This window comes from Pempheris klunzingeri, chromosome 2 (genome assembly GCF_042242105.1).
Source record: "Pempheris klunzingeri isolate RE-2024b chromosome 2, fPemKlu1.hap1, whole genome shotgun sequence".
NCBI lineage: Eukaryota > Metazoa > Chordata > Actinopteri > Acropomatiformes > Pempheridae > Pempheris > Pempheris klunzingeri.
The window spans coordinates 5,401,780-5,429,584 of NC_092013.1; the positions used below are offsets into that span (position 1 = coordinate 5,401,780).

General features: G+C 40.8%; 1 protein-coding gene across 1 annotated transcript; it reads right to left on the bottom strand.

The window, feature by feature from the left end:
• Positions 1-1,542: 1,542 nt before the first annotated feature.
• On the bottom strand, positions 1,543-26,587 carry synpra (synaptoporin a). The gene is made up of 6 exons (XM_070848795.1): positions 26,570-26,587; positions 26,368-26,433; positions 4,425-4,549; positions 2,690-2,888; positions 2,397-2,588; positions 1,543-1,794 (listed from the first exon to the last, which is right to left on the bottom strand). Exons 1-6 carry the CDS (start codon positions 26,585-26,587, stop codon positions 1,543-1,545), a joined length of 852 nt encoding a protein of 283 aa, XP_070704896.1.
• Positions 26,588-27,805: the final 1,218 nt, after the last annotated feature.

Here is a 27,805-nt window from a genome sequence, read left to right on the forward strand (position 1 = left end):
TGCAAGAAACCCACTACATTTTTACAGTTACATGAGGATTTCTACCCGTATCAGACAAAGAGATCTGAGCAGAAACATGACAAACGTGTCATTTATGGGCAAATTTGTGCATCTTTATTAGCATGAATGCCTGTAAAATATCCACACTCATGAACTAATTGCCAGTGCCATTATATGGACCCATACACATTTATCATGGACTATTATACACACATGGGTGTTCAATCTGCTTTATTACACTGATGCAAACCACATGCTGAGGAGGTCAAGAAACAGGGTTGCACAAGTCATATCAATGTAAACAAACAGCAACCGAGCATTACCCTTTGAATATTACTCTACATGAACTGCACAGATTTTTTAGAGTTGTACAAACCTGAATTGTGATTTTAAAGCCAACAAAAGCTCGTTGTTATTGTTATTTATGTACAGAGGAGCCCGCTATTCACTTTTTCATGGATTATCACTGTGGTACTGATGTGCTTTTTTTTTTTTGCTGGGCTTTAGCAGTTTAAAAGGGTGCTCTGGACATGCTTTAGGGAGGTATAACGTATTTTCATAGTCTCCCGGTGGTCTGAGGACAGCATAGAAAACAGTCACAGTAATTTGTAGCAGGAGCGGCCACTTGTAAACAGCGAGGGAGACAATCTCCCCCTATACGTGATTCAAATCAAACAACTGTGTGACGGCGTCTGTGCCGATGCAACTAAGAGGAGGAAACCATGGAGACAGAAACAACATGCTGCAATGATTCATACTGCACTTTTTTCTTGCGCAAACCCAGTATTACGTATTTTGCAGTATGCAGTTATTGCTTTAAGACTTTCTGACATGATCAATGTCAGACGTGAGTTGGAATAAATTTGAAATTCTGCTTCAGTTATATTGTCAGTCAGTCTGAATTAAAAATACCCGTTGTCCAAATATAGTGCCTGGTAGATTAGAAAAGAACGCACATGTAATAATACTGATCTAAATAAACTCTCTGTTATGAGTCAGGGCAGTGAGATTATTGTAAACTTTCAGAGATAAAACGCATGTTTGTATTTTCTTTACGTATTAGTTTGACAGAGAGCATATTAGCACACAAACAACATCATGCACTTAGTCACCATTTTAGAAACTTGAGAATTATACAAACATAGAGCACTTTTTCTTTCCACGACAGCGCAAACCGGTTTGAAAGAGACATCCAGTCGTAACGGTGAATGTCAATTACCGAGCACAGAGAGAGGAACTGTCACTTATGTGTTTCAAACTACAAGAAATACGACATTCAGCAAACAACACCGCTCACAAAAAAGGAGTAAAAGACTATATCTAATAATTCTGTACAACACCCAACAATACTTGGGTGTACTTTGACACCATTTTGTTGCCTTTTTTAGGACCATCTTTTTTGTTTTTTTGCACAGACATATTGATGACAAACTGAGCAGAGGATGGAAGTTAATCCTTAACATTCCTCCTCCTTCTCTCACCCCCTGATTACCCTGGTTTAAAATGCAGAAGTGCCGCCGCTCACAAGAGGAAAAGGCACGGCTACATTTGATTAGAGTACGAGGTGGGCCCTCCCACCTGGCTGTACTCGGACGGCTGGCCGAGGTTGCCCTGGGCGTTGTAGCTCCCTGACTGGTCGAAGCTCCCCTGGTTGTAGGGCTGCTGGTTAAAGGTGCCGGCCTGTTTCTCAGATGCTCCGCCTGCTAACTTTGAAGAACCCTTGTGCCAGCCGGTCTCCTTAAAGACAAACCAGATGTTCCCAGCCCATAGAACAAAGTTGAGAAACCCAAAAACCTGAAGAGAAAAGGAACAAGACAGAGCGATATAAAACATGGGTAAATAGGAGATTCTAGTCATACTCTTGTCTTTTTATATCTTTGTTCATGTTCTTCTCGACTTTGACTCAAAAGCTTTATTCAAACGTCAACATGCTCGGCTTCTTTAGGAACCATCTGCCTCTTTTTTGCCTGATTTCCTTCAGAAAATGTAGCCTTTTTCTTTTTCTTGTACTAACTAACTAGCTAACTAACTAACTGTAATCAGAGAAAGCATTTGAATTGTCAGGTGAAGTTTTGAGAGGACGTCCAAAGATTCTTTAGAATGAAAAATAAATGCAGAAAAATGTTGCCAAAATTTTGACTGATATGAAAAAAGAGGAGTCAAACTCCAGAAGAAGTAGTTAGTAGTATCTTAATTAGTTAGCACTAACTAACTACTTTCATACTTTCAGCTGCAACTTCATCTACAACTGTCACTGTTTCAGTATTTCAACCACTTCAAATGTTTCAACATTTCAGCAGCAAGCACACACACATTTTCTTCAGAGAATTTAGCCTTTCTCTAGTTTATCTATTCAGTCATTCCCAGTGTTTGGGACAGGTATCCCGCGGGCCTACCACTGAGGTGTTGAGTCCGGACCAGCGCGGCCCATGCACAGAGCCGCACTTGTTGGTCTGGACTTTGCAGGCGGAGATGAGGAGCTGCACCTCGTCTGGATCAGTGGCCATTTTCACATCAGACAGAGCCTTGGCCCAGGCAGAGGAACTGACCAGCCACATGAAGGAGAACACCACAGTCACTACAAAGTCCTGATGCCATGTGAGAGAGGAGAGACCAAGGGTACGGACAAGTTAAACATTACTTTGTCGCTGCTTTGGGAAAGTAGTGGTTGAATGTCCAGTGTACTCACGATGAGCGGTCCTCGGTTGTTCTCACGGTACTTGTTTTGAAAGAAAATATAGACGATGGTGGCCATGAGGGAATACAGGAATGCAAAGACTGCAATGGTGACGAAGAACTCTGCAGAGGATGAATAGTCTCCAATGAGGAACACGCGCTCCCTCCTTATGCCCTCACATGCAGGTGCTTCAAAGGACACCTGGTACAACCTGATACACACAGACGGAGGTACAGGGGTCAGTCCTGCTCACCACTCAAACCTGATCATACATTCACTCGTTCTCAACAGGCTTCCTTGTCTTTAACTTTTGCCAGACTGGAAAGAAAAAATCTCTTATGTTGTTCAGTAAACGTAATGATAAATTGTGATTCTGTGACATCCTCTGAATTTTAGCACAATACATCTAGTGGACTGGGCACAATTATAGTTACAGTATGTTTGCAGATGATACCAGTGAATCCATCCATCCAATTGTCTGTACTGTTTATGCATAAGGGTCACGGGTGGGCTGGAGCCAAACCCAGCTGACACTGGGCAAAAGGCGGTGTGTTTCTTTACAGATTACAACTGAAAGGAATTATATACCTCTATGCCTCTTATATGCCTCTAGACCTGTAAGATCCTCTTTGCTTAATCAGAAACATATATCACTCTATTCAAAGCCGCCAGGCCCTATAGACAAAAACAGTAACTTAAGCTTGCAGAACACAAAAGTTTCTGTTGAAGCTGGTGTGACTTTTGTGTTTTAACAGTTTAGTTCACATATGAACTAACCCTTTAAAACACCAAAGTCACACAATAACTTAAACAAATTAACCAATAGAGCCAGTGATAGGCCAGCAACTCCCGTGATCAATGACGTAAAATGACTATTTTTGTCAATGGAGTCTGGTGGCTTTCAACCGAGAAATACAACAGCTGTTTCTGGTTCAACAAACAGGATCTTACAGGTCTCTCTCTGTGGGGATCCTTTCTGTAGTGTTGTTAGACACAACAATTGGAGCAGGCGAGGTTATCCCAAAGGATTATGTTGCAGCCATTGTAACCTGTTCATGGCTGACAGCTGAGCCGATCTACGGGATCAAAATCAGTCACTTCAACCCCAAAATATGTAAGGTTAGGGTCCGGTTTAAAAAAACTGAATTCATCCTTTAATCAAAACCAGATAAGTTTAAAAGTCAGTTCAAACAAAATTAGAAAAAAACATATTTTCTTATTTACCCCAAGTGTTGTCAGGAAATACAGATTGTTTCAAGTTTTATCTGCAGTTTTTATGGAAGTACTCCCACACACACCTACACACATTATTTTTGAATTCAGTAACTTCCTACATTATGTCAGAGAGACTTGTGGATATCAGGCTACAGTATGCTGCCAAACTTTAAGTATTCACATTGCTTTTAAATATACTTACATTGTTAGCTGAATCATTGTTTTTACATGAAAGAAAAATGATGATGATGATACTTTGAAATATTCAGTTGTAATTAGCTATATATATAAAAAAAAACTATGCCTAATTGTGCATTTGTGTGTAGAAAAGGTCTACACATCCTGCCTGTGTGCATAATCAGTGCTGGATTGACATGTAGGGAGAAAGAGGCTGAGCATTGACAGAAACCATCGAGAGCATCCAGTAAGAAGAATAAGACCCAGTGTGGCAGGAATCATCATGCACTGCGTTAGTAATGCAGGTTCATACTCCTGCCATCAAACTTTGAGACGATGATTGAAGCCCCCTCACCTGAAAGGATATGCAAAGTCGATGCCGATGCTGAGGTTGCTGCTGGCCTTCTCCATGCAGTCCACACTAACCCGCAGCTGCCCAGAGTAGCCCCCACATGTCGCAAAAGCAAAAATGGCAAAGAGCTGCGCGAGGAAAGAAAATAACAAAAATCATCAACTCATCAATCAGCAGCTGATGTGATCTGTGAGATTTGCTGGTTTGCCTGCAGAGCATTTACAGAGCTACATTTCACTGATTTTTACAAGGCATTTTTTGACATGTATTCTTAATCATACGTCATAATAACATTGGAATTACAGGTCACTACCACTTCTCTACATTAAGACCTGATGGTACAGCTTAACATCACAAATCACAACTTTGCCTCAGGGGCAAAACCTGTACAATATACGACACCCTCTGTTCTTAGACCCTCAGTTCAGACTGAGAAGAGCCCTGGACGACGGGGAAAAAAAAAAAGGAAACTCTTCCAGGAGCAGCAGCAGAGGTTTTACTCAATGTGGTCACACTACTTAAGACAGATGTACAAAATAAATGAATACATTTCCTGATGCCAGAAAAAAAACGTTGGTGTTTTTATTTTGGTTGTTTAAAAAGTGAAATCTGTAACTTAGCGCATGTGACGACCCTCCGCACTAGCGACAGATAACTGAAATGATGTCTGGACAGCAGCAGAATGGTGGAAGGTTATGTTAAAGTTTGCTGTTTGCATGAATCAGCCATCGGGTTTATACAAACATGGTGTGAAATGAGTCACCCCCACAGTGCTGGCTTCATTTTAACAGGTTTTACTGGCATCATCAACCCACACAGATTTATCCTAATGAACAGGTCAACACTGGATCACAGTCGGTGTCTCCAACCACAGTAAATGTACTGGTTTGTTTTTCACTTCTGGGGAGAGGGAGTAAAGAGGCTGGTCTTCTACAGGTACCCGAGTGTCCCAATCAGTAAAATACTGACACCCTCTTCAGGAAGGGACAGAGCAGACTGTTCTTCCTGAGGAGACACAGATCCTTTAGTGTGTGCAACTGGCTCCTGAAGACCTTTTATCAGTCTGTGGCAGCCAGTGTCTGTTCTATGCTGGGGTAGTATGGGGGAGGTGGCATCAAGGGGGGTAACAAGCTGGTAAAGATGGTGGGGCTGGACCTGCATGGTCTGGAGTCAGTATACTATACTATACTATATTATACTATACTATACTGTGCTGTACTGTACCGTACTATATTATACTATACTATACTATACTATACTATACTATACTATACTATATTATACTATACTGTACTATATTATACTATACTATACTGTGCTGTACTGTACCGTACTATATTATACTATACTATACTATACTATACTATACTGTACTGTACTGTACTGTACTGTACTATATTATACTATACTATACTATACTATACTATACTATACTATACTATACTGTACTGTACTGTACCGTACTATATTATACTATACTATACTGTACTGTAATGTATTGTACTGTACTGTACCGTACTATATTATACTATACTATACTATATTATACCATACTATACTATACTATACTATACTATACTATACTATATTATACTATACTATACCATACTACACTATATTATACTATACTATACCATACTATACTATATTATACTATACTATACTATACTGTACTGTACCATACTATACTATACTATATTATACTATACTATACTGTACTGTACCATACTATACTATACTATATTATACCATACTATACTATATTATACTATATTATACTATATTATACTATACTATACCATACTATACTATATTATACTATACTATACTGTACTGTACTGTACTGTACCGTACTATATCGTACTATACTATATATACTATATTTCACCTTGTACTATATCTCATATTACATACAATATTGTAGTTTAATGCTAATGTTCCACTTACTGTGCATTATAGTCCACATTATATCTCGATTACTAATACTATAATTAGCCTGGCGTACACTGTTTACATAGACATGTTGACTCCACGGTCACGTTACTCTTGTAAATTTGTTTCCAGCTTCTCTCATACAGTTTATAGTTTCTATTTTGTATTCTATTCCTACTTTAGTTTGTATATCTTTTATTATTTATTCTTTTACTTTCTACTTTTCTGCACTTATTTCTGTTGTTTTGCTGCTGAAACAATCAAATTTCCAAGTCCCCACATTAATAAACATTATGCTATGTTCCGTTTCTTTTTCAACGACAACAAACAGTAAAATGCTGTGGGTAACCGAGGAGCTGGGTGATAATTTGTAACTATGAGCAACACCTCTCACTTAAATGAAATAATTTGACCCAGTGTTGACATCAAAAATTGATTAGTGCAGCTTTCACAATATATTAATTGACAAATACTATGACTTTAACAGTGTAGAGTTTTACACCTCAAAACTGGAATTGGAATAAATGAAAAGTGGAATGAATTTCTAGTAACAAGAAGCGAATAGTGGGTATCAGCAGTCCCACCATTCAAACATTTTGCTTATGGACATCACAACAATTTCTCTGCCGTGAAACCAATTTAACACCATCCGATAGCGTTTTGGCCACATCAGCACAGGGACGACAATAGCTGCAGTCAGTGTGTGGGCTGAACTGAATTAGGACAGACAGAGTCTCGGAGTCTGGAAGAAGAGATCAGCGTTTGTCCTCCCTCCACCGCCACCTGATGATGACTTCACTACCTCGCATGTTTAAGAAAAACAGATTTTTTGTCTCTAGAATTGGCCTCACAATACAAGAAATGATTCCCTTCGGACTATAAACACAGAGACGAAGGAGAATCTGAACTCTCAGCACTTTGTGCGTGCGCTCACATTGATGCAGCTGTAAGAAAAAGAGCGTAAGAATAAAATATATCACCAGATAAAAAACTAAAATGCATAATATAACAGGTCAGAATCCATTCTTAAACCTAATGAACGTACTTAGACCTCACAGCTTATCTTGCATTGCAGGCTCTGAAACTTTGTAAATAACTCTCATTATCACGCAACAGTTAAACCTAAAATGCCATTTTAACAACGGTTTGACGGCACAAAGATCAGGCAGAACGATCACATATTGAAAAACTGCACACACAGTGTTTGTTGACAAGATACGTCCACGATCAAAAAAAATAATAATAATCCACCTGAACTTACCGGAGCAAATATAACCATACACATTGAAGAAGGGAAGATCTAATCCAGCTGTGTTATGCTACAGGTCTCCCAGAGGCGTTGTGATGGTGAAACAGGAGCTGGAGGAGGCTGCCTGAGGAAAGCACAGCTGTGTGTGTGTGTGTGTGTGTGTGTGTGTGGCTGATGTAGTATGAATGTCTACCACAACCTATCTTATGTCTTTTCATTCCTCCACCATTCTGCTTTGCTTCACATCTGTGATTATCATGAGGATGGAGGAAATAGCAAGATGGAGATGTTATTGAATTAAAGGTTCCCCGTGGAGCTTTTGATCACTAGTGGCGCTATGGAGCTGTGTTTCTGCAGTATAAGTGGCCCCCTGTTTTGTTTATGTGGCAGTGCATTATTCTGCCAATGGTTTCACTCTATTCCACTGATAAATAGGTGGCAATAACCACCTGCTGGAAATCAGTGACTGCAGTTCCACTACTTTTAGCGGTAAATTGTAATCTAACTAATTACTTTTTAGGCAACTACAATTGCTGAAATTTAAATGGGCTAGTTACTCGTTTATGATCTAATGTCACCCAGCCTAAGCCTCGAGTTTAGTCCCTCGAATGTCCCTCCCTGCGGGGACAATCATCTTTGTGCCAGCTCATGGTAGCCAAGGTACAGTGCTCACTCTCTGGTGCAACACCGGAGAAGAAGTGACTTAAAGGTGACACTCTATTTCCTCCTTTTCCCACTGTAGCTACATGTTTCTGGGCACTTCCGTGTCAACAGTTGGTGTCGTTTGCCGCTCAGGAGCAGTTGTCTTGTCCCACACTGTACCGCAGCACTAAAATAATATGTGTGCATAATAATCCAATATAATGCAAAAGCTACTTTCCATAGTAAGTCAGTCATTCTATATGCAGTAACTGATAAAGTAATTAAATTACTAATTTTCAGTAACTTGCACAACTCTGGTGATTTCACACCAAGGCGTGTTGGAACAAACGTACGGAAGTAGAAAACGTGGATGTAAGTGTGGCACGATTGCAAAGCTCTGCAAATGCTTTCTGAGGAATAAAAAATGCATTTTAACACGAGCTAGAGCTGAGGCATACTCACAATGTATTTTGGTGACACTGAATGTAAACAAAACTTCTGTTCGACAAGGAAACTTGAATAATTAGTAAAATGGATCTAAAGTGACAAAAAGTAATCAGGATGTGGTTTGCATTGGTCTTCACAGAAAAAGTGAAATAAAGAAAGATGCTCTACAGAATAATGTATATTTGCTGTACAGTACAGAAAATGATCGAATATGCCCAAGAGGGCTAATTCTACCCTGTAAGCAGCATTTTAACGTAGTTTAATCTTTAATAGTGCATCATGTTTTCTAAAATGATCACGTTTTGTCTGTCAAGAAACTACAGCTGTCAATAGAAAGAGTATAAAGTATAAAGTATAAAGTTCATCATTTCCTCATAAGATTTAGTTTAGAGTATCTTTATACTGTACTTACTAACAGTAAATGAGCAAATGTACTTTCCACTACTGATAAACGATGGTGACAGATTAGTTATGAAATCATGAATCCACTACAGGGATATCTTCTAAAAAGCAGGGAAAACTTTAATGAGCTCAAACTATTGCACAGAACGGATCACTGACAGCAGACTAATTAGGTGTCTCTTTGCTCAAACTGAACCTGCAGTGAACACAAACAGTAGAATAATTAAAGCTTTAATTTGAAAACTAATGAGACTCTGGCCCCATATTTTTTTTTACTAAATTAGTCATTAGTTTCTGACAACGATACCGGACTGCACGTTCCTGCTTACTCAAATAATGTCTTTGACATGAATGATTAATCATCCTCGCAGCTACAAAAACATGATTGAAAAACGCTTAATTGCAAGTCAGGAAGTGGTGAGTAGATTAATTATGGACACATGATACAAACAGATCATTTTTTAGTTTAATGTGTATAAAGCCATCAATTTGTTCTTCATGTAATGAGTCAGAGTGCAAAGCAGCGGGTAAAGCCAAGCTGTAGAAGAGTTACTACGGATGCTACGGCTCAGGTTGTTAAGTCTGTTTGTGTTCTTACACACTGTTACGCTTCAATGGAAACCACTTCTGGTAGCACTCTCTCTAGATGTGAGGACGCTCATTAACACAACTGAACGTCTAACCCTACATCTCACCTTAAAATCAAGTCTTAATCCTCAAACGGCCCGGAGAAGTTGTGAGGACCAGCCAAGTTGCAGGAATGTTAACAAATTTTAACTACACAAAGACACACACTCCTCATATCTGTATTTTTAATATCTAAAAACCCACATTACAAAACTGTGCACTCCTCTCTGAATACTACAATTGAGAAAATGCCTTTTATTGAGTGAGTTACTCAAAATAAATAAAATCACTTCCCACACTTGCAGTCCCTTCCACTGCTGTGATTAAATTAAGTTGTTGCCTCAGCCTCCTACTCCAACAAAACTGTGGCCCAAGGGGACGTCATTATGGAGCTGTGTGAAGAGAAGTTTTGCCTTGGCTTTGCCTGCCTCATTTGACAAACTGAAGAGAAATGATTAACTCTTCTGTCACCTCTCTGCTGAACGATAAAAGGGGATAAAATATGAAAATGTTTGTTGGTTTTATTATGTGTTTTGATAAATCCAGTATTTCCACAGTCTGTGTCTTGGTTCTAAGCAGCAGAACTATAACTCACACATCTTTAGCAGCGCTGGTAGCCATTTTCAGTCTTCTAGCCACTGTTCACTGTGTATTTTCACATTTTTCTTTCTGGCTTCGGTTGACTAATGAACCAGTCTGTGGTTGTAACCAGCCACCTCTGAATTTTAAATGTTGGTTTCCCCCCAAGGCAAAAATGTTCTTATCCCAGGTAGTCCATATACATGTGTGAAATTGCTGCTGGGTAAATTAAAAAAATACATATTATGTTTGGATTTCCACCTAAAGTTTGCACTGAGAAGAGTATGTGGTGGAGCTGCGGAGTAATGAACGTAGCGCTGAGGTTACAATGGGACTAGGATAGCCTTTACTGAGGCAAACCCACTACACTAAAAATGCTTGTTTTTGCAGATTGTTATTCTAAGTGTCTGACAACATAACAGACATAGATCCTTTATGCTTAACCAGAAACAGCCATTATCTATTATTACTCATCGCTCGGTGCAGAGTCACCAGACCTCATTGGGAAAAACAGTAGTTTTACTTCACCGATCATGAGAGTTACTGGACTAGTTGCTGTGACTTTGGTATTTTAACTTGGAAACACCAAAGTCACACAATAAAAGCAACAAACTAACTGATCAAGGCAGCAGTAGACCAGCAACTCCCTTGATCTGCAAAGTACAATTCCTGTTTTATTCAATGATGTCTGATGGCTAAAAGGTCTAAAACTGTTGGGATGTAATGTTGTCAGACACTTCAAATAAGAATCTGAGCATATCAATGGCAAGCACGTTTAATGGATGTACTAATGGGTGACTGGTACGGTTGCCCCCTACATTGCAATCATTACAGGCCGTCTGTAGGCAGCTGCTAGTTGAGGAAATCTCCTGAACCAATTTTTGCACCTACCAGTCATTTCAAACCTAACATATGCAAAAACACAGGTTTAAAAATACTGGAGTTATCCTTTAAAACTGAAAGACTGGAACCAAAGTCAGGATCAGACAGATATAGAGGCCTCTCTTTATAATCAACAAACAGGAAAATACATAATCACAGACACGCACATCCAACCCCCTAACACACACACACACACACACACACACCCTCTGCCCTTAATATGCTCACTCTCTCAGCCCAGTTTTCCATATAAAGCTCCTTTAGCCTCAAGAGCTCTAACAACCATGATCACCATAATCAGACCTGACGCCTGGTTAGCATGAGCCTCCCCTCTCCCATATTAGAGACAGCTGGACGTGCGGCTTGCCAGCAGCTGAGGGGGAGATATCTCTTTAGCTTGAATGCCCCTCTGCCTCTGGGGGGCGCTATTTAATAAGAATCTACATTATCAGACCATTCAGCCGCACTTCTCACACTCATCCTGGCAATGTCTGTGAGCATGTTCTTGAAGTGGATAGAGATTAAGCGCGTGCATGCTTGTCTCAAGCACGCGTTTGCATTCATAATGTATAAATATGCATTAAACAGGTCAGTGTGCACCATGATATGTGCAACAAATGTGGGGAAGCAATATTTCTACGCACTAATGAGCATGCTGTGTACAGATGATATGTTGAGCTAAACTGAATCTGACAGATGTCCCTGTACACAAAAATAACATGTCACCGTAGAGTGCTTCATCGGGGTTATGTTCTCTGGGTCATATTTTGGTGAACATATGATACTGCTATGCAGACGACACCCTGCTGTTTATCTCACAGAGCTGCTGCCTCCAGTTTGGTTACTAGCATTGTTGTCAGACTGGGATGTTGATTCTCTGGAGGTACTAACACCTGTATCACGTTACAGGAGCAGGACTGCTTTGAGATTTTAGCATAGGTTTTCTTGCTTGATCCTTTTTCCATCTCTCTTGGTTGCTCTTAACTATTATTGTTATTTTATTACCATTGCTGATAGTTGATTAATTTTATTTTGATTATAATGAAATTTGTATCACTGTATCTATATTATTACTATTCAGTTCTCTAAATACACGTCTGGCTAGCATGATCAGTCATAGTAATCACCACATTGCCACTGGAAACATGACCGCCACTTCAACAGCACATAGGTTTTAATCCCAAGCTAAAGGTTTTACATCAGCCATACAGAAATGACACACTTGTGAGCCTATTTCTGGTAATAAGGATATGATGCACTACAAAGAAACCACAGCTTCATCACAGCTTGCTCTGTGGCTGATGGCAACATGGCTTATCAGATTTTTTTTTAGGGAGGAAGATGGAGGTTCTGGTAGAAAGAAAGGCTTTTAACTTTGCATTTGGTTTGCATTTCAGAAGAGAATATGTTTTCACCAATTAGATTCCCTTGGCCCATTTATGGAGTAAGTACTATCACTTTTCTCTGCTTATTGGCCTGTTTGTCAAATCAAATTATTCTCTATTATATCACCTCGGTGAACACTGCATCAGACCAGGCCACACTGGTAGAAATACAGAAATACAGAGGAACATGTGGTTTGTACTGATTTTTGATCTGCACACATTTTCTTGAAGAAGCAAAACAGCACTGATGTGACATATTTTAAGAGGTTATGAACATGGTAGCCATAAAACTCATCTCATGAGGCCTGAAAGCACACCATCACACTTTCGGGGGGTTTACGCCACCTTGTGGCTGAATGCCGACTTTTAGTTTTGGATGAACCTCTCTATGTGGAGTACCTTCAGGTGCACTGACAACTTATTTCTGATGAATAGCTTAGACTGCTTCAAAACCAGCGTATCATTAAGTGAAGATGAGCCTAATTAATGCTCGGGGGCGAACATTTTGTTGAACATTTTGAACTGTTTGTTTTGAACCTGCTCAGAAGGGCATAGATTAATCTGGGTCACAGAGGGCTGAGCTAGGTTTGGCTGGGTTAGGTCAGCCCAGATCAAAGCCGAGGCAAAGCCTGTATGGTGAAACCAGGCCTCACATTTCCACTTGTTTCCCGCAGCTTCAGGCCTCAGGTGGAGACTGAATGCTGCTTACCTGGCTGTCATGGTGCACAGCTGCATCCTCTGCAGGGAATCCCTCTGCAGAAGTGTTTTCAGTCATTCACTCTCTTCAGCTTCGGTCGGTTTTGAGGCAGGATAATCCACAAAGAAACACACAGAAATAAGTCTGCACACACACTAATCAGATTCAAATATGCAGTGAAATCATATGCAGCTGAAAGAACTGATGAATACTGTACATGCAGACTGTGGCATGTGCTTATCTGAACAAACAAATGGTAGAGGAAAAGTGACCAGAAGAGCAAGAGAATAAATACTCCCTCCTAATTATCACAAACACCCCAGATAAGCATCTCTCTCTCTCTCTCTCTCTCCCTCCCGCTCTGCATGTTGATATACTCTCTCTCTCTCTTGCAGCTGCTGCCTCTCCCTGTGATTTTCGGCTCGGGTTTAGCCCCTCTCATTTCTGGCCTGGGCCTTTGAACAGGAGAGCGTGGCATTGTGGAAGGAGGGCGGGTGCTAAGCCCTGCGCCCCCGTGTGTTTATCTGCCTCTCCCAGCTGGGCTCCTCAGGGAACAAGAGATAGAGAGGGGCAGAGAGAGAGAGAGAGAGAGAGAGAGAGAGAAAGGGGGAAGGGGGGGAGGAAGCAACAGAGAGAGACAGATACAGAGAGAGGAAGAAAGAGAAGCCAGGGTACAGGAATGAAAACCGTCTGTAAAGCAAACGAAGCACTGAAACATCTCCCTGTTTGCCCACTTCTCTACTGACCTACATGGCACTGAGGTGATGTCAAGACCAGGATGTGGTCTCAAACCAATGTAAGGTGTATTTGCTATTCAATCAAGATTGAGAAAAGAATATAATATTTTGATATTATCAACATTTAGTCGGATGGATGAGAGTGCAAAGAGTCTGTCTGAGGAAACTTAAAAATGTAGCTTGAGCAGGCTCAAATGAAGACATGAATGAAGAAGAGTGGAAGAGCGGTGGCTGGCTGAGGATTATGAAACTGATCCACAGGCTTCAGGCTACCAGCAATGAGACCTACAGTCCAATACACACAGCGTCCATTATGGAAAACGAAGAGTGTGCGGAAAGAAGATGAACCAGGCAGAAAAACAATGGGGAAAGTAATGAGGGCAGAAAGACAGCAAATATTTAAGATATGGCAGCTCAGTAAAATGAAGAACATTTGCCTGTGAGATAAATAAAGTGAGATGGATGACAAGAGGAGACGGAGGAGCTACTCAAACAAGAGGACGTGATACGAGTGGCAGAGAAGGCGATGGAGGTAGCGGTGAGTGGGGAGGTGAGGATCACGTTAAGTGGCAGACGAGCTAAAAGGTGCATTCACTGATGAGCTGCACTTGACATTTTCGCAAACCTCCTCGCAGATGCCACACACACACACACACACACACACACGCACACACACAGACCGTCCACCTGCTCTATTCAAGTCAATAGAAATCGTTGAGGTGTCAAGTAGCTGCCTCAGGAGGGGAAAAACGCGTCAGATGTTCAGCCCCTCTCCCTGCGTGACTAGGAGGGAGAAAAAAAATCTAGGACACTCTTCATGAAAACAGAAAGAAAGAAAGAGAAAGACGATACAGGGAGTGAGACAGGGATGGAAAGGGCGGCATATCTCTGCCAAATTGGTTCTCCTCTACCATAATCTTAAATCAAACTACTCTAAAAACTACACAGCCGAACTGTAGAGTGTGGAGTGTGTGGTCTGAATAGGGAGAAATCAGGCTTAAACTTTCGGAAAAGTCACTGTTAGACCCTTTTAAGTTGCTACCTGATATTTAAATTAAGACCATTTTAAAATAATGAAATAAAATGTGGTATAATCATAGGGCTCAGGCATATGTAGCAAAGGATATTTGAGCTTTAAGCACCTCAAGGATACAGCTGCAGTGAGTGTCTCGTGGTCATCACAGTTTTAGTGTCAAACTTAAAAAGAATTCTGCTATTTTTCATCGTGGGCGTTCAGCTCACAATCTGAGCTGTTGGTGTTGAAAACTCTGTTCTACAGCTACAATGGAAGCAAACATACATACAACATACTACTGGGAGAAAGCAAGTATACATACAGCCCCTGAATGAGCCCCTGGATTACATTTTGCAGCTACCTGCATAGGGAACTACATCCAGGGCAACTGGCTGGCTAACCAAACCAAATCTAAACACGCCGGTTTGTTCACGCGTCATGGGTCACTGTGGGTCACTAAGGAAATTCAAGAACAAGAAGCGCAAGGAGTCGGAGTCTCCACAGCCTGTAAATCCTTTAAATGTGTCTGAAGAAACAACAAGATGCAAGATAAAACTGAGCCACAGAGACTCCACTTAAAGGCCTCAGCCCAGGTAAGAGACGAGAGATAAGTAAGAGTAACACATTTTGGATCTGATGGCCAATAATTGACAGACCATGTGATCATATTGCTAAACTGTACATCTCCAAATTCAAAAATCAGGTAAAAAAAGAGCAAAAAAAAGCTCCTTGAGTCATCCCAGGGTGTATTGTTTGTTTGCACTTAAAGTTTGTTTGTGCAAAAAACAGAGGGAGGAACATTTAAACTAACCACAAAGCACGTGAGGTAATAAATTAGTGTATGTGCTTCATGTTATTGCTTCTCTTCTGCTCCGGTGCACGTAGCTGTTTTTTCATCGGTGATCTTAATTCGTGTAATATATAACTGCATGTACAGTAGTAAGATGTGCAATAATAAACCTAAATGCCTGTATATGTTTACATTTATCATGTGTGTTCATCCCTGTGTGTTCCTACAGCATTTCCATTCAGTTTTCTGTCCATGTTTGTGTGTGCATGGCTGCATGTGAGCCTCAGAGTGTCTAACCTCCGTGTGTGTGTTTATGGACCTAGATACGAGCAAACAGTGTGCATGTACGTCGATGCAGAGCAAAAATCTCTCTCTCCACTCAGGCTGAAGCATTAGCCACAGTCCACAAAGACACACAAACACACACAGTCTCACTTGATCTCACTGCTGCGGCCCGCCAGTGTGAAAACATGAGCAATTTTACGCCAGCTAGTTAAGTACAAAACAAAACGACAACGCAGATCAGAAAGGGAAGCACGGTGGGGCGAGCAGACAGAACAACATCTAAATTCAATTTTGACATATGAGAGATAAGGGATATCACCCAAACTGACATACTAGTGCTGAGATATAGATATACTCCAGTTCTTTAAATTCACTTTTGTTGCTTCATCTCCCAAAATAAGTTTCCTTTTAGATTTGTCAATGAACCGAAATGATACTTTACTTTCAAATTGGACAGAATAAATACAACACACCTTGTCAGTTTACAAAGGGTGTGTCCTCCTCATCAAACACACGCGATTATGCTCTGATGAGTTCGATCTTGGCCGCTACATTACTGAGACAAACCCAACTACTTCACCGACTACCGAAGTTACACAAAGACGCGATGACCACAAGCCTTCATGTGAAAGGCTGTCTGAGCTTTGCTTCACAAGCAGCACCACAGAACAAAATCAGTAGCTCATTTAGCGGCGGCTAATCCCTTCCTGCACGGGGACCGCTTTGTGCCCTGCATAGCCCAGATTCATCTTTCCCACTATCTCTCTGCTCCCTCTCCCGCTGTAAGCTTGACCGACCACAGGCAGGCAGAAAATCTCCATTTATTTTTGTAATTGTGTCCCTTCTTGGTGCTCCTCTTCTCCCTATGGGGTTTCCATGGCTACTTAGTCAGGTGACCTAGCTGGAACCCGGCCCTTGTGCCCTGCGGGGACCGTCACTGCACATATTAAGCTGGGGGCACCCAACAGAAATGTAACACAACCCCACTGAGTGAGTGTGTGTGTGTGTGTGTGTGTGTGTGTGTGTGTGTGTGTGTGTGTGTGTGTGTGTGTGTGTGTGCACCCATGTGTGTTTCTGTATTTGTATATGGTGCTGGGTTTATATGTGCGAATAGGAAATGTCCTCATTTGAGCCTAAAGATGGGGAAAATCACCCAAGGTCATGTCAGTCCCTGTGTCTGACTTCTAAAGGAATATTAAAGGACCAGGTGAAAGATCAGGTTTGGATTTGGGGCCATATTAGTAAGAGAAGTGTGTGTCCAATGTGTGTGTCCATAATAAACACCCTTAAAGTGTATCTGTATTACTACAATACACTGATGCCATTGTTCAGCATTCAGATTGACCGATAGCTGTTGACCAATCGGAGTTTATTAGTGGGGATAAAGAACAGGGATGTCCCTCAAGAGGAGAACAACACTACTGTCATGAAAAACAGCAACAGAAAAATGGTGACAAAATTTAATTAAGGATGTGGATTTACAATTAGTTGTTAAAAACCTCTTAAATAAACACATTAGTGTGAAAATGATGTTAAACGTTAGCACATCTGTCATCTGAAAATGTTGTTCGCTACAGTCAGTGCAAAACAAAACACCCCCCCGGGATGCATATAATTTTTTAATGCTATCATTTGACAAAGCACATAAAAATTGCATTTAGTGTTCATTAAAAGTGGGTCACTAATAAAATCTCTTTAAAATGCATAAACAAAAAAAAAAAATCATCTTCACTCTAATTCAACAAGTGATTTTCCCAGTTTTGGTTTAATCTGAGTTAATTATAACAATCTTGGTGTATCGTAATATTCATACAGTGACATTTGTTTTGTTTTATTCTGTTGTCCGTGTACATACTGTGTGTGTGTGTGTGTGTGTGTGTGTGTGTGTGTGTGTGTGTGTGTGTGTGCAGACGTGTCCACCTATAGGAGAAGACAGGCTAACCTTTCCCTGCCTGAGTCACAGATGGTGGACCACCGTCTCAGGGTCGAGAGGGAGACAGAGGTCCAGCACTGACCTGATGGGTCAAGAAAAGGCCACATCACATCCGGAAGCTCATTAGATATCACGGCCAACAACCCCGGCCAGCCCGAGGATCACGCCATTACTGTAAAGTCATCCAGATATGGTTATAAACTGGCAAAAGTGTTTTTTGTAGTATGTAAATGAGACAATTTGTTTTATTTTAATGCTTAATCTGAAAGATATTTATCAAGAAATAAACACCTGTAATCAACAGTGTAGTAGATGTAGTTCACATAATGACTCTAATAGGTAATATGACCCTCATCTAGTGACTTAAGGAACTGTACCAATGGTGAACAGGGTAAATATTTTAACTTATAGATATCACCATGTAACTTCCCCTCTTGGTTACTTACATAAACACAATTATTTTTTATATTACAAGTTTTCTGCATACATTTCCAGATCAGAAATCTGAATATTGGATAAAGTCAGGTTCAAAATTCTTGTTTTACAGCCATAAAAACAATTTTCACCATATTTCTAGAGAATGAAATGTTATATAAATCAGGCTATGAATGATACATGAACAAACCCTTCTGTAAAAACGTTCAGAAGATAAATAGGAATGAAACTGGAAAGTTTGGCATTTGTAAGTGCTGCTGAAGTGCAGATTTCTGGCTCACAGTTTGAGAAAAACTAATTTTTTGGGGAAAAAAAGGCCTTTAAAGATATGAATTCAGAAGAAATCTACAGATGCGAGCAAAGAAAGTGCAGTAAAATAAACAGCTAAATGAGCATTTTGAACGTTTTCTTTCTGCTAGTCTGGAGGGAGGAGGCGTGCTATAGAAGCAAAATAGACGAAAAGCTACGCAGAGAATTAAAGAACGAAGAAAATATTCACATCTGCAGAGTACAATAAGTGGAAAAAAAAAACTATGACCTGTTCCTGATGCTAAACGATGCGTCAGGGAGTCACTAAAATTAACAGAGAAATTATCGTTCTCTTTCTAACCAAACCCTTGATTAAAAAAGTCAGCACCAAATTACTGGGGTAATGCTACTATGAAAGAAGCCAATGCACAGAGGAATTAAAACAGTCACGTATCTACAGAGTGTTTGTCGGGTCTTTATTGGGAGGCCAGTAGAAACTGCATCTACATTACAGACTAGATTTTCACTCCTGCTACAAGTCTCGCTGCAGATGCACCAAATTTATTTAACTTTGGTCACTTGAGAGCAGCCCAATAATCACAACACTGACATAATATCTTATAAATTTGGTCTGACAACATGTAAGCACAAGTTTGCTTATTTCCACTTATTCAGCGGACTCAAAGTAACTTCAGTGCTCATATGGAGTCACGTTTCTGGCCACCTGATAGTTGTAAGTCCAATATTCACTCTCCTGTCAACTCTGTGTTGTGTCTCCACCAACTCTTGAGGGAAATACTTGTCTCTATAACTAATAAGTCATGTTTACCAGCTAGTCACAAACACTCTCATGGGACTTGGTAGAAGGGTGGAGTAAGGGACGAGGAAAACCTATTCTGGATCTGACTCACAAACACCGGTGTCTATGGCAAAATGAATACTGCGATGTGACTAAACACAGAACAAAACATTTTTGACATAATTCTCATAGTTTTGGACATACAGTACATCCAGACATATTTGTGCTGTGCTTGTAGATTTGCACATCATGGAAGACTTGACTATTGGCCCCGGCGGAGGTCTGCGCTCCCCAAGTGTCCTTCCATTTTAATTAGCCTTTCAAACAGTCGCATAAGTGACATCCAGAAGAGGTTTTTGATGAAAAAGAGTTTTCAGAATGTTTGTTCAAATGTTGCACGTTGCAACATCCAGCGTTAGCAGAATTAAAGTACAGATTTAAAGTTCAAAATCTTCTTTACCAGGTAAATATCAACACAAGTCCTAGCAATAAAGCATCAAGTACTACAGTGAGCTTTCTCAGAGCTGAGTGATGTAAAGTAGAAATGTAATGACATGAGACATTAGACAGTATGAATATGACTGACAGATATCAGTGTTGACAGATGCAGAGAAATTTCTGTTTGAAGTTTTAATTGGCGCTCTGGTTTACCTGCATAACCCAAACAGATGTCATTACGCGGAAATGTTTGTTTAAATGGACACTACAAGGCCAACATCCTCTCTCTAAGCGCCTCTAAGTGTAATTTTCTCCTCAGCCTCACGTTCTCTTGTCAGAAAGAATTGAGTGATTTCAGTGCTGAAAAACAGATCTTTGACCTGGCAAGTCTCTTGTGATATCTGTCAGCAGCTGTCGCCAAACTCTCTGCATCTCCCTGCTTCCACTTGTTTTTCCTTTGGTGTGTGTGTGTGTGTGTGTTCACATGTTTATCATGAACATCTGTCAAAAGCTACTCTATAAAACATTACCATGGTTGTAGGTCAATGAGGTAATAACACCACCGTGACAGACAGAGAGAGAAAGAGAGAGAAAGAAAGACGAAGTGACACAGAAAGAACTGGGATTACTTTTTTTGCTTTTCCTAAGAAACGAAACATCTGATTTTGCCAAACCGGCTCTATTAAAAATCTGTTTAATCTGTGTTTTACTCATGTGAGGCTTTGCTGTATTTGCATAACTAGAGAATAATTCTGTCCCATCTCACTCAAGTTCCCAGTGAAAATAAATAGCGTTCATTTATCCTTGTGTTGGGAGATTAGGGCTCCACTCTTAATCTGCAATTTTACAATACAGAAGACGCCTGCATTAATCAGAGTAAGTATTTGATTTCATGCTTTCTTAAGATGAACCTAATAATAGGTAACACATGACACATTTGACTCTAGGAGCATTTGTAAGTGATACATATACAGTTTTCTTGTTTACCAGTTTGACTTTCCTTCCTCATCTCAGTGGTTAGCACTATCGCCTCACACCAAGAAGGGTCCTGGTTCAAAATGAGGCCTTTCCGTGTGGTTTTGCTCCAAAATATCCCGGATACAGCCGCTGCCATCTTGGGCCAGGGATACCATTTGGAGCCATGGATATTTCACCCCCTTTTTTTTTTTTTATATAGCAACAAATGACAAGCTGAATCCAAAACTGATTTAAAAAAACTGAACACTTGAACATACATCAACATGGTAAGAACTACCAAAAATGAAATGAAATTTTTTGACCAGTACGATGACCTATACTGCACCCAGACACCAGAAGGCAATCGAGATGTTTTGGCTTCACTTTTTGGGGGGGCTGCCATGTCGCCCATCTTTACAGTATATATGGCCTTCAGACCAGGGTGTAGCCCGCCTCTTTCCAAGGTCAGTTGGAACCAACTCCAGCCATTTGCACCATCTAGACCAGGGGTGCCCACACTTTTTCCACTCGTGAGCTACTTTTCAAAATGATCTACCTATACTGAGTATACTTTATATATACAATATATGTTGGTGTACACTGCATAACTGCAACTAATATAACCCTTGGTGGTATTACACATAAAAATTGACAGCAGTAATGCACATGGGTGAGAAACAGTAATGTAACCATCAATATTGCACACAAGTGACAAGAGTAATTGGAACATTCAATACTTTTATGGTCACTACCTTACTCTGATGACCTGCACTGAATGGAGTCAAATATCCCTTCCTATCCTATTCCCCATCCCAGAGTATCCCTTCTTTAGTAGATATAGACTGGAAGGCTAAGTCACTTCACTCACTGGAGTTTTGCGGTAGCTAGCGCGTTTGACCGCGTGCATGTCCCTGCCCGCGACCCGTAGCAGAGAAGAGATCTCAGACTTGCCGCCCTGTACGTCAATCAAGTCGCAAACGCGACTTTTTTTTATTTATTTATTTTTTTCCAATGTCACGCGATCTACCCGCACTACTTCCACGATCGACGTATTGGGCACCCCTGATCTAGACATACTGTAAGTGGTGTCTTTAGCCACAGTCTTTTAGCAGGATATTGTGTATTTATCGAGTAAATCTGAAAGCCTTTTACAGGTGTTTTGAGACAGCATTTTTAACTGATGCATACTTGCAACATTAGCATTAGCTTACACTAGCTAGATGAGAATATATACACTATCATGTCAGACGACTCTGTGATTATGATCACTGGCCACACTCCAGCACCACCAACCTCTTTTACCTATCCCCTTTCTATGTTTATATATAATTTTATATGAATTATTTTTTCACTGAAAGTAGAACAAATATGCTATATTGTGATACCTATCCTTATCTGGATACAGCATGATCTTCATATGAGACTTTGGTCACATAGCAACAGTAACTAAGGGGGCAGGACTTGGCAAACGATCACATGGTGACACTTCCTGGTCTAGATTTCACATACTTTCATCAGTTCATCTTACATTTAAGTAAATACTATATAGTCAGGCCCAAACAATAATTCAAACCCCTGTGACAAGACTTATTTTGCACACACACAAACATAAACTGTACTCTGCCCATCCTGAGGCGGAACTAAACTGGTGTACACTTAAGTACAGAGGGTGACATCATAGGACAGTGGGTCAGTCCCGGGGTTTGAATGAGAGGAGGACCATTATTCATAAATTAGACTCATGATGGACTCATTCGTTGTGACTCATCAGCCTCAGAGTTTTGTTGCAGTGCAGGAAGCCTCTGAGTTGATACAGTCCTGCTAAAAAAAGCCCTGTGTTGAGATGATACAACAGCCATGACGATGCACCAGCGCATAAGAAAATGCATGTATATCATTTGCATCATGTGCTCAATCAACTGTACAGTTTTGCTCTCTTTTTTTTTTCCCTCCATCTCTCTTTCTCTTTCACACACACACACACACACACACACACACACACACACACACACACACATGCAAAGACTCACACACATGCTCACACACACATGCAGTGAAGAGTTTGGGCACATCTCAAAGGACAGCTTCTGCATGAGTTGGTCCACGGTGGAGAGGAGGGGACCTTACAGCTGTTTGGAGCAGAATATGCCAACCACTGACAGTGTGCCAAACAGGCCAAGAGCCTCCATGCACACACACACACACACACACACACACACACACACACACACACACACAGACCAAGCAGAAAAACCATCCTCTAGAATCTCCTGCAGACATGGCTGATTATGAATTTGCTGTATCCTTGTGCAGACCCAGTACTGACTGGAGATGTAGGAAACCTTCCAATCTACTGCAACTATCTTGACTAAAGTTAACATAACCTTTAAACAACCTTCTGTTTGTCCACATGACCAGTCAGTTGTACAGTCAAGGGTTCATCAGTACCGACGTAAATGTCAATCGCTGCCTAAACCACAGCCTGAGGGCATGTAAACAAACCAAACTGACAGACATGTGTTTTTACTGGTGTCATAATGTGGGAAGAAATTTCCTGCAGGGCTTTTGATAATGAAGCATGTTTAAAATGAAGTGGCTGACATTGTTTTTGTGGTAACTCTTCACAATTAATTGTCATGTCTGCAGTCAGGTCTGAAAAGCCTCGTCCAGAATCCCAAAGCATTATATCCAGGTTGGATGATTCTGCACCTGACAATTTATGTCCAAAGCCAACATCTAACGCCAGTGCAGGAAGTGGTGAAACCTTTATGCGACAAGGTGTAACCCTATCCCTGACCCTTAACCCTAATCCTACCATGACCGTAGTTTAACAGCCATAACCATGACCATCTTTCACTTGATGTAACCATACTGTAGTTGTAATGAAAGACAGAATTTTAAAAACGTTGTCAGAAAATCACAGTATCAGGACCAATACCACTACCCTTATAGTGATAACGAGAGCAATACTTCATTTACTTCATGCTTAATGAGTTGCTTCATCATGTTACTCATACATAGACTGTATATTAGGGGTGGACCTCGCCGCCGTGATGTCACCCACTGGTTTGTGGATTGCTGTTTTGAAAACTTGAGTTTGGCTTTATGGCCGTCACCATCTTGGTTTGTTGGAATCAAAGTGACATGAGTAGTCACGAGGTGGTCCTAAAGCATGTCGTCTATTTTATTCTAAATGGGACCAAAATTTACTAAGCAAACGTCACGCTGTGTTGAAGAACTCATAAACTTCCTTACAATCAGACTTCTTATTGGAGCCGGTGGAGTCGCCCCCCCCCGGTTGCCTTTGGAAAGAGTGCAGGTTTTTAGGCTCTTCAGCATCAGTTTCACTTTTCATATCCCGAAGCTACGTCCACTTCTTTGACACAGTTGATGCACTGTTTGGGTTGTAGCTGTTGTGGTAGAGGGCCTGTCATAAGTTGCACTAACTCAAAGAACACATGCGGTGATTGGCTGAGAGCAAAACCCTACAAAGGGTCATTTTTTCTAGATCTGAGTAGAAAAAGGACTGAATGCAGGTGAGGTTTTAAGTTGTAAGTATATGTGTGTGTCCAAAATGATACATATATATACATAACATATAAACCTTGATTAATTTGGGCTATTAGTTTTATATTTCTAATCTTTTTAAGTTAGTTTCAGTCCCCTTTTCTTGTATCGTAGGACTTCTCTCAATTTGTTTGTAAAGTAGCTACATGGATAGGGAGAGGAGACTCTTAGCTTTGAACCTTTAGGGCCATTTAGGAGGACTCCTTGTAGTACGATAAAATACTCACTCAATGAGAGACAAATATAAACAGTCCTAATGCGTGCCCGACGTGCTCTGAAAAACTACATCAGCTGCTTCATCTCTACCTGTCGGAGTCTCCTGAGGCTGGAGCGGAGCGGAGCTGGAGTCTGAGACTAATCATGGGCCAAATGAGGGCAAATAATATAGTTACATCATTTGGACTCCAGATGGAGGCAGTAAAAAAAAAAAAAAAAAAAAGTGAGATAATTTTGAGACCAACTGAGGCTTCACGGAGATCCCTTTCCTCTCTGGTATTAGAGAGGGACAGCGTAACAACAACTACACCGCTGTTGGTGCTGCAGAACAAATCAGAATACCTGGGTCATAATTTGAATTGTTTGCATTTTTATAAGCCCACTGGCCAGCAGAGAAGTTGGAAAAGTTTCCCTGTTTTCAGTTGCGGGCAAAGGCACAGCAAGGAAAAGGTCACTTTTATAATAGTGTCATGAAGGTGTGGTGGCAGCCTGCCCTCCTCAGGTTTGTGTGTGTGTGTGTGTGTGTGTGTGTGTGTGTGTGTGTGTGTGTGTGTGTGTGCGTGCGCTGTGATTACGTCCTAGGGAATGCTACCAGGTGATCCTTGGATGAATATGTCACCGGATGTCCCTAAACCTCCCACACACACATAAAGCAGCAATAAGACACAAGGAGGCAGCTATTTCAGAGTGCTATCTTCACCATACAGATGGTGCTTTGGATCATCTGCTTGTTCTTTGGCTCTGGCCCACAAATATCACAGTGAATCTGGTCACACACACATCTACAGCCGAAAGGGACGCACTGGGGCCCTCACCTCGCTGATAGACATCTGCCTTATCTCAGCTAAAATGTCACGTGTCTGATAAAAGCCAGTTGGAGTGAGGTTCTCTCCCTTTGCATGTTTTTATTTGATTTTTTTTTTATGGGCCAGCGTGTGCTTCTGCTGCTTTAGGATTCTCGGCACATTTGATGGCATTTATAAAAGTGGGAAAGACAAGCTCACACACAGTCTCACATCCTATCTGTGCACAAGCTGAATACCCTCATGGCTACAGTAATTTCTCTAAACTCACATCAAAGAAAATCACTTATCTCTTCTTGCCTTTAGGCTCCTCTGCACTGTACAATAAACACCAGAGAGTACAAACCAGCACCCAGACAGAGGGAGGTAGTAAAGCTTTGATTCAGTCAGAGCTAGGACACCCCGTTCTTATTGTTGATTCCTGTTATATCATTTCACTTGGAGTAAAATAGGGCATTTTTTTTTTGTGGATTGGTGCAAAACGCACAGGGTTGGCACAACGCATCCAAATTACGCATAATTGAAAAGCTACACAGCGGGCTTCCCCTGGCATGTAGTTCTCACGGAGCTAAAAATCCTTACATAAACTTGAGCCATTTAGTCACGGTGAAACGGATCACAGCCGAAATGATCGCGCCTCACCGCGCGGAAGTGACAAAGCATCACTATTCCCGCACCTAAAGCCGACTGATGTTATAAAGTTCACCAGAGAGAAATGCGGGAATTTCTGAAGTCAACAGCAGATGTTTACTCTGTGTGGGAAAAGCACAGACGCTCATCGCAGCCTACATAATTCACTGATATATCACTGCATAATTAAGTTGCTGCATGCACACAAAAAAAAAAAAAAAAAAAAAAACACAATAAAGTTCCAACTCACCCATTCCAAAACACGGATAAATCCCAGAGGTAATTTAAGCACTTGAAATGTCCCCGCAGATGCGAGCTGCACAAGGACACAGAGGGAGGGTGAGAGCTTTCTTATTTCTATCATCAATTAACGACACGTTGGCCAATTTAACAGATAATCACACGCATTTCCAACTCAAATAAATGATCCTGACATTCGTTGATTTACTCACCTGGTCAGCGGTGTCCATTTCAGCAGCGGGCTACTTTCTTTCCTACTTGTTTGATTGGATGTAAACAATCTCAAACGGCAAGCCAAGACCCGATTGATGCGTCTGTCGCGCCTACAGTCAGTGGCTCTCGGCTCCGATCCCGAATGCGCCCGGAAAAACCCGAGTCCTCCTCGGGGTTTTTCTATTGGGGGGATGTAGTTTGCCATGGAGACAGGCAGGGATAGGACCCTGCAAAGAGGAGTGACGCCTTCAATTTTGTCATTGGAGGGGACTGATTTGTTATTTTATCAATCTGGGTCGTTAATTTTGTCTGTTATGTCCAATTAAAGTTAAAATAAATTAAATCATGCTTTTGTCCTGAGCAACAATATTTACTGTGTATATATATATATATTAATATATGGGTGTGTGTTTCTGCCTATACTATCCTGATAAATGTAGCCAAACTAGACTGACCAAATGGACAAAAATAATGTGTTAATAGTGTTTAATCCATACAGAAACAGAAATTAAAACAATAATTAGAAGTTATGAGTTAACTACATGTTGCCAAACAACAGCCATCCCTTCGACTTCCTGGGTTGTTATCATCACAATAGGAAATATATAAAATATAAAGTCCCCCTAAAAATCACAAGTTGTTAAAGTAATTGTTTTCATATTCCTGCTTGTCTACGGATTAAACAAATGAGACACCATATTTAAATTCTTGAGCATCAATGCTAATAGGCCTGTTTTTGGCCATTGGACAGGACAGAGCCATGCAAGCTGTGTCTAGTCTCCATGCTAAAGTTAGCCTCACTGTCTCCTAGTTCTAGCTCCATATTTAGCGCGCAGACATGAGAGTGGCTTCAACCTTATCAGCTGATTCGCGGCGAGAAGATGAATAAACGTATTTCCTAACAGTCAGAGTATTACTATATAACTCTATGAGGTGTTTTCTGTGTAGCTTCACTGGCAGCTCCACTTGTTGGCTCCCAAACTTTAGAATAATGATGTAAAAACAGCAAAAACAGTTATGAAATAAGCCACAACATTTACCCCACTGGAAACGTGACTCACTTTGTGGAGACTTGCATTACGCAATCTGTAACAGCCAGGAACAAGCCAGGCTCCATTCATGCATGCTCACACACACACACACACGCACACACACACACACACACACACACACACACACACACACACATCAACACATACACACACATGTGCGAATACAGGTGACTGTGTTTGGTG

What these genes read in the sequence shown, in the direction of transcription:
- synpra (XM_070848795.1), bottom strand. An exon ending in ACAACCGAGGACCGCTCATC is followed by an intron (nt 2,589 to 2,689) that starts GTGAGTACACTG and finishes ACATGGCATCAG; the next exon opens with GACTTTGTAGTGACTGTGGT. An exon ending in CCGGACTCAACACCTCAGTG is followed by an intron (nt 1,795 to 2,396) that starts GTAGGCCCGCGG and finishes TTTTCTCTTCAG; the next exon opens with GTTTTTGGGTTTCTCAACTT.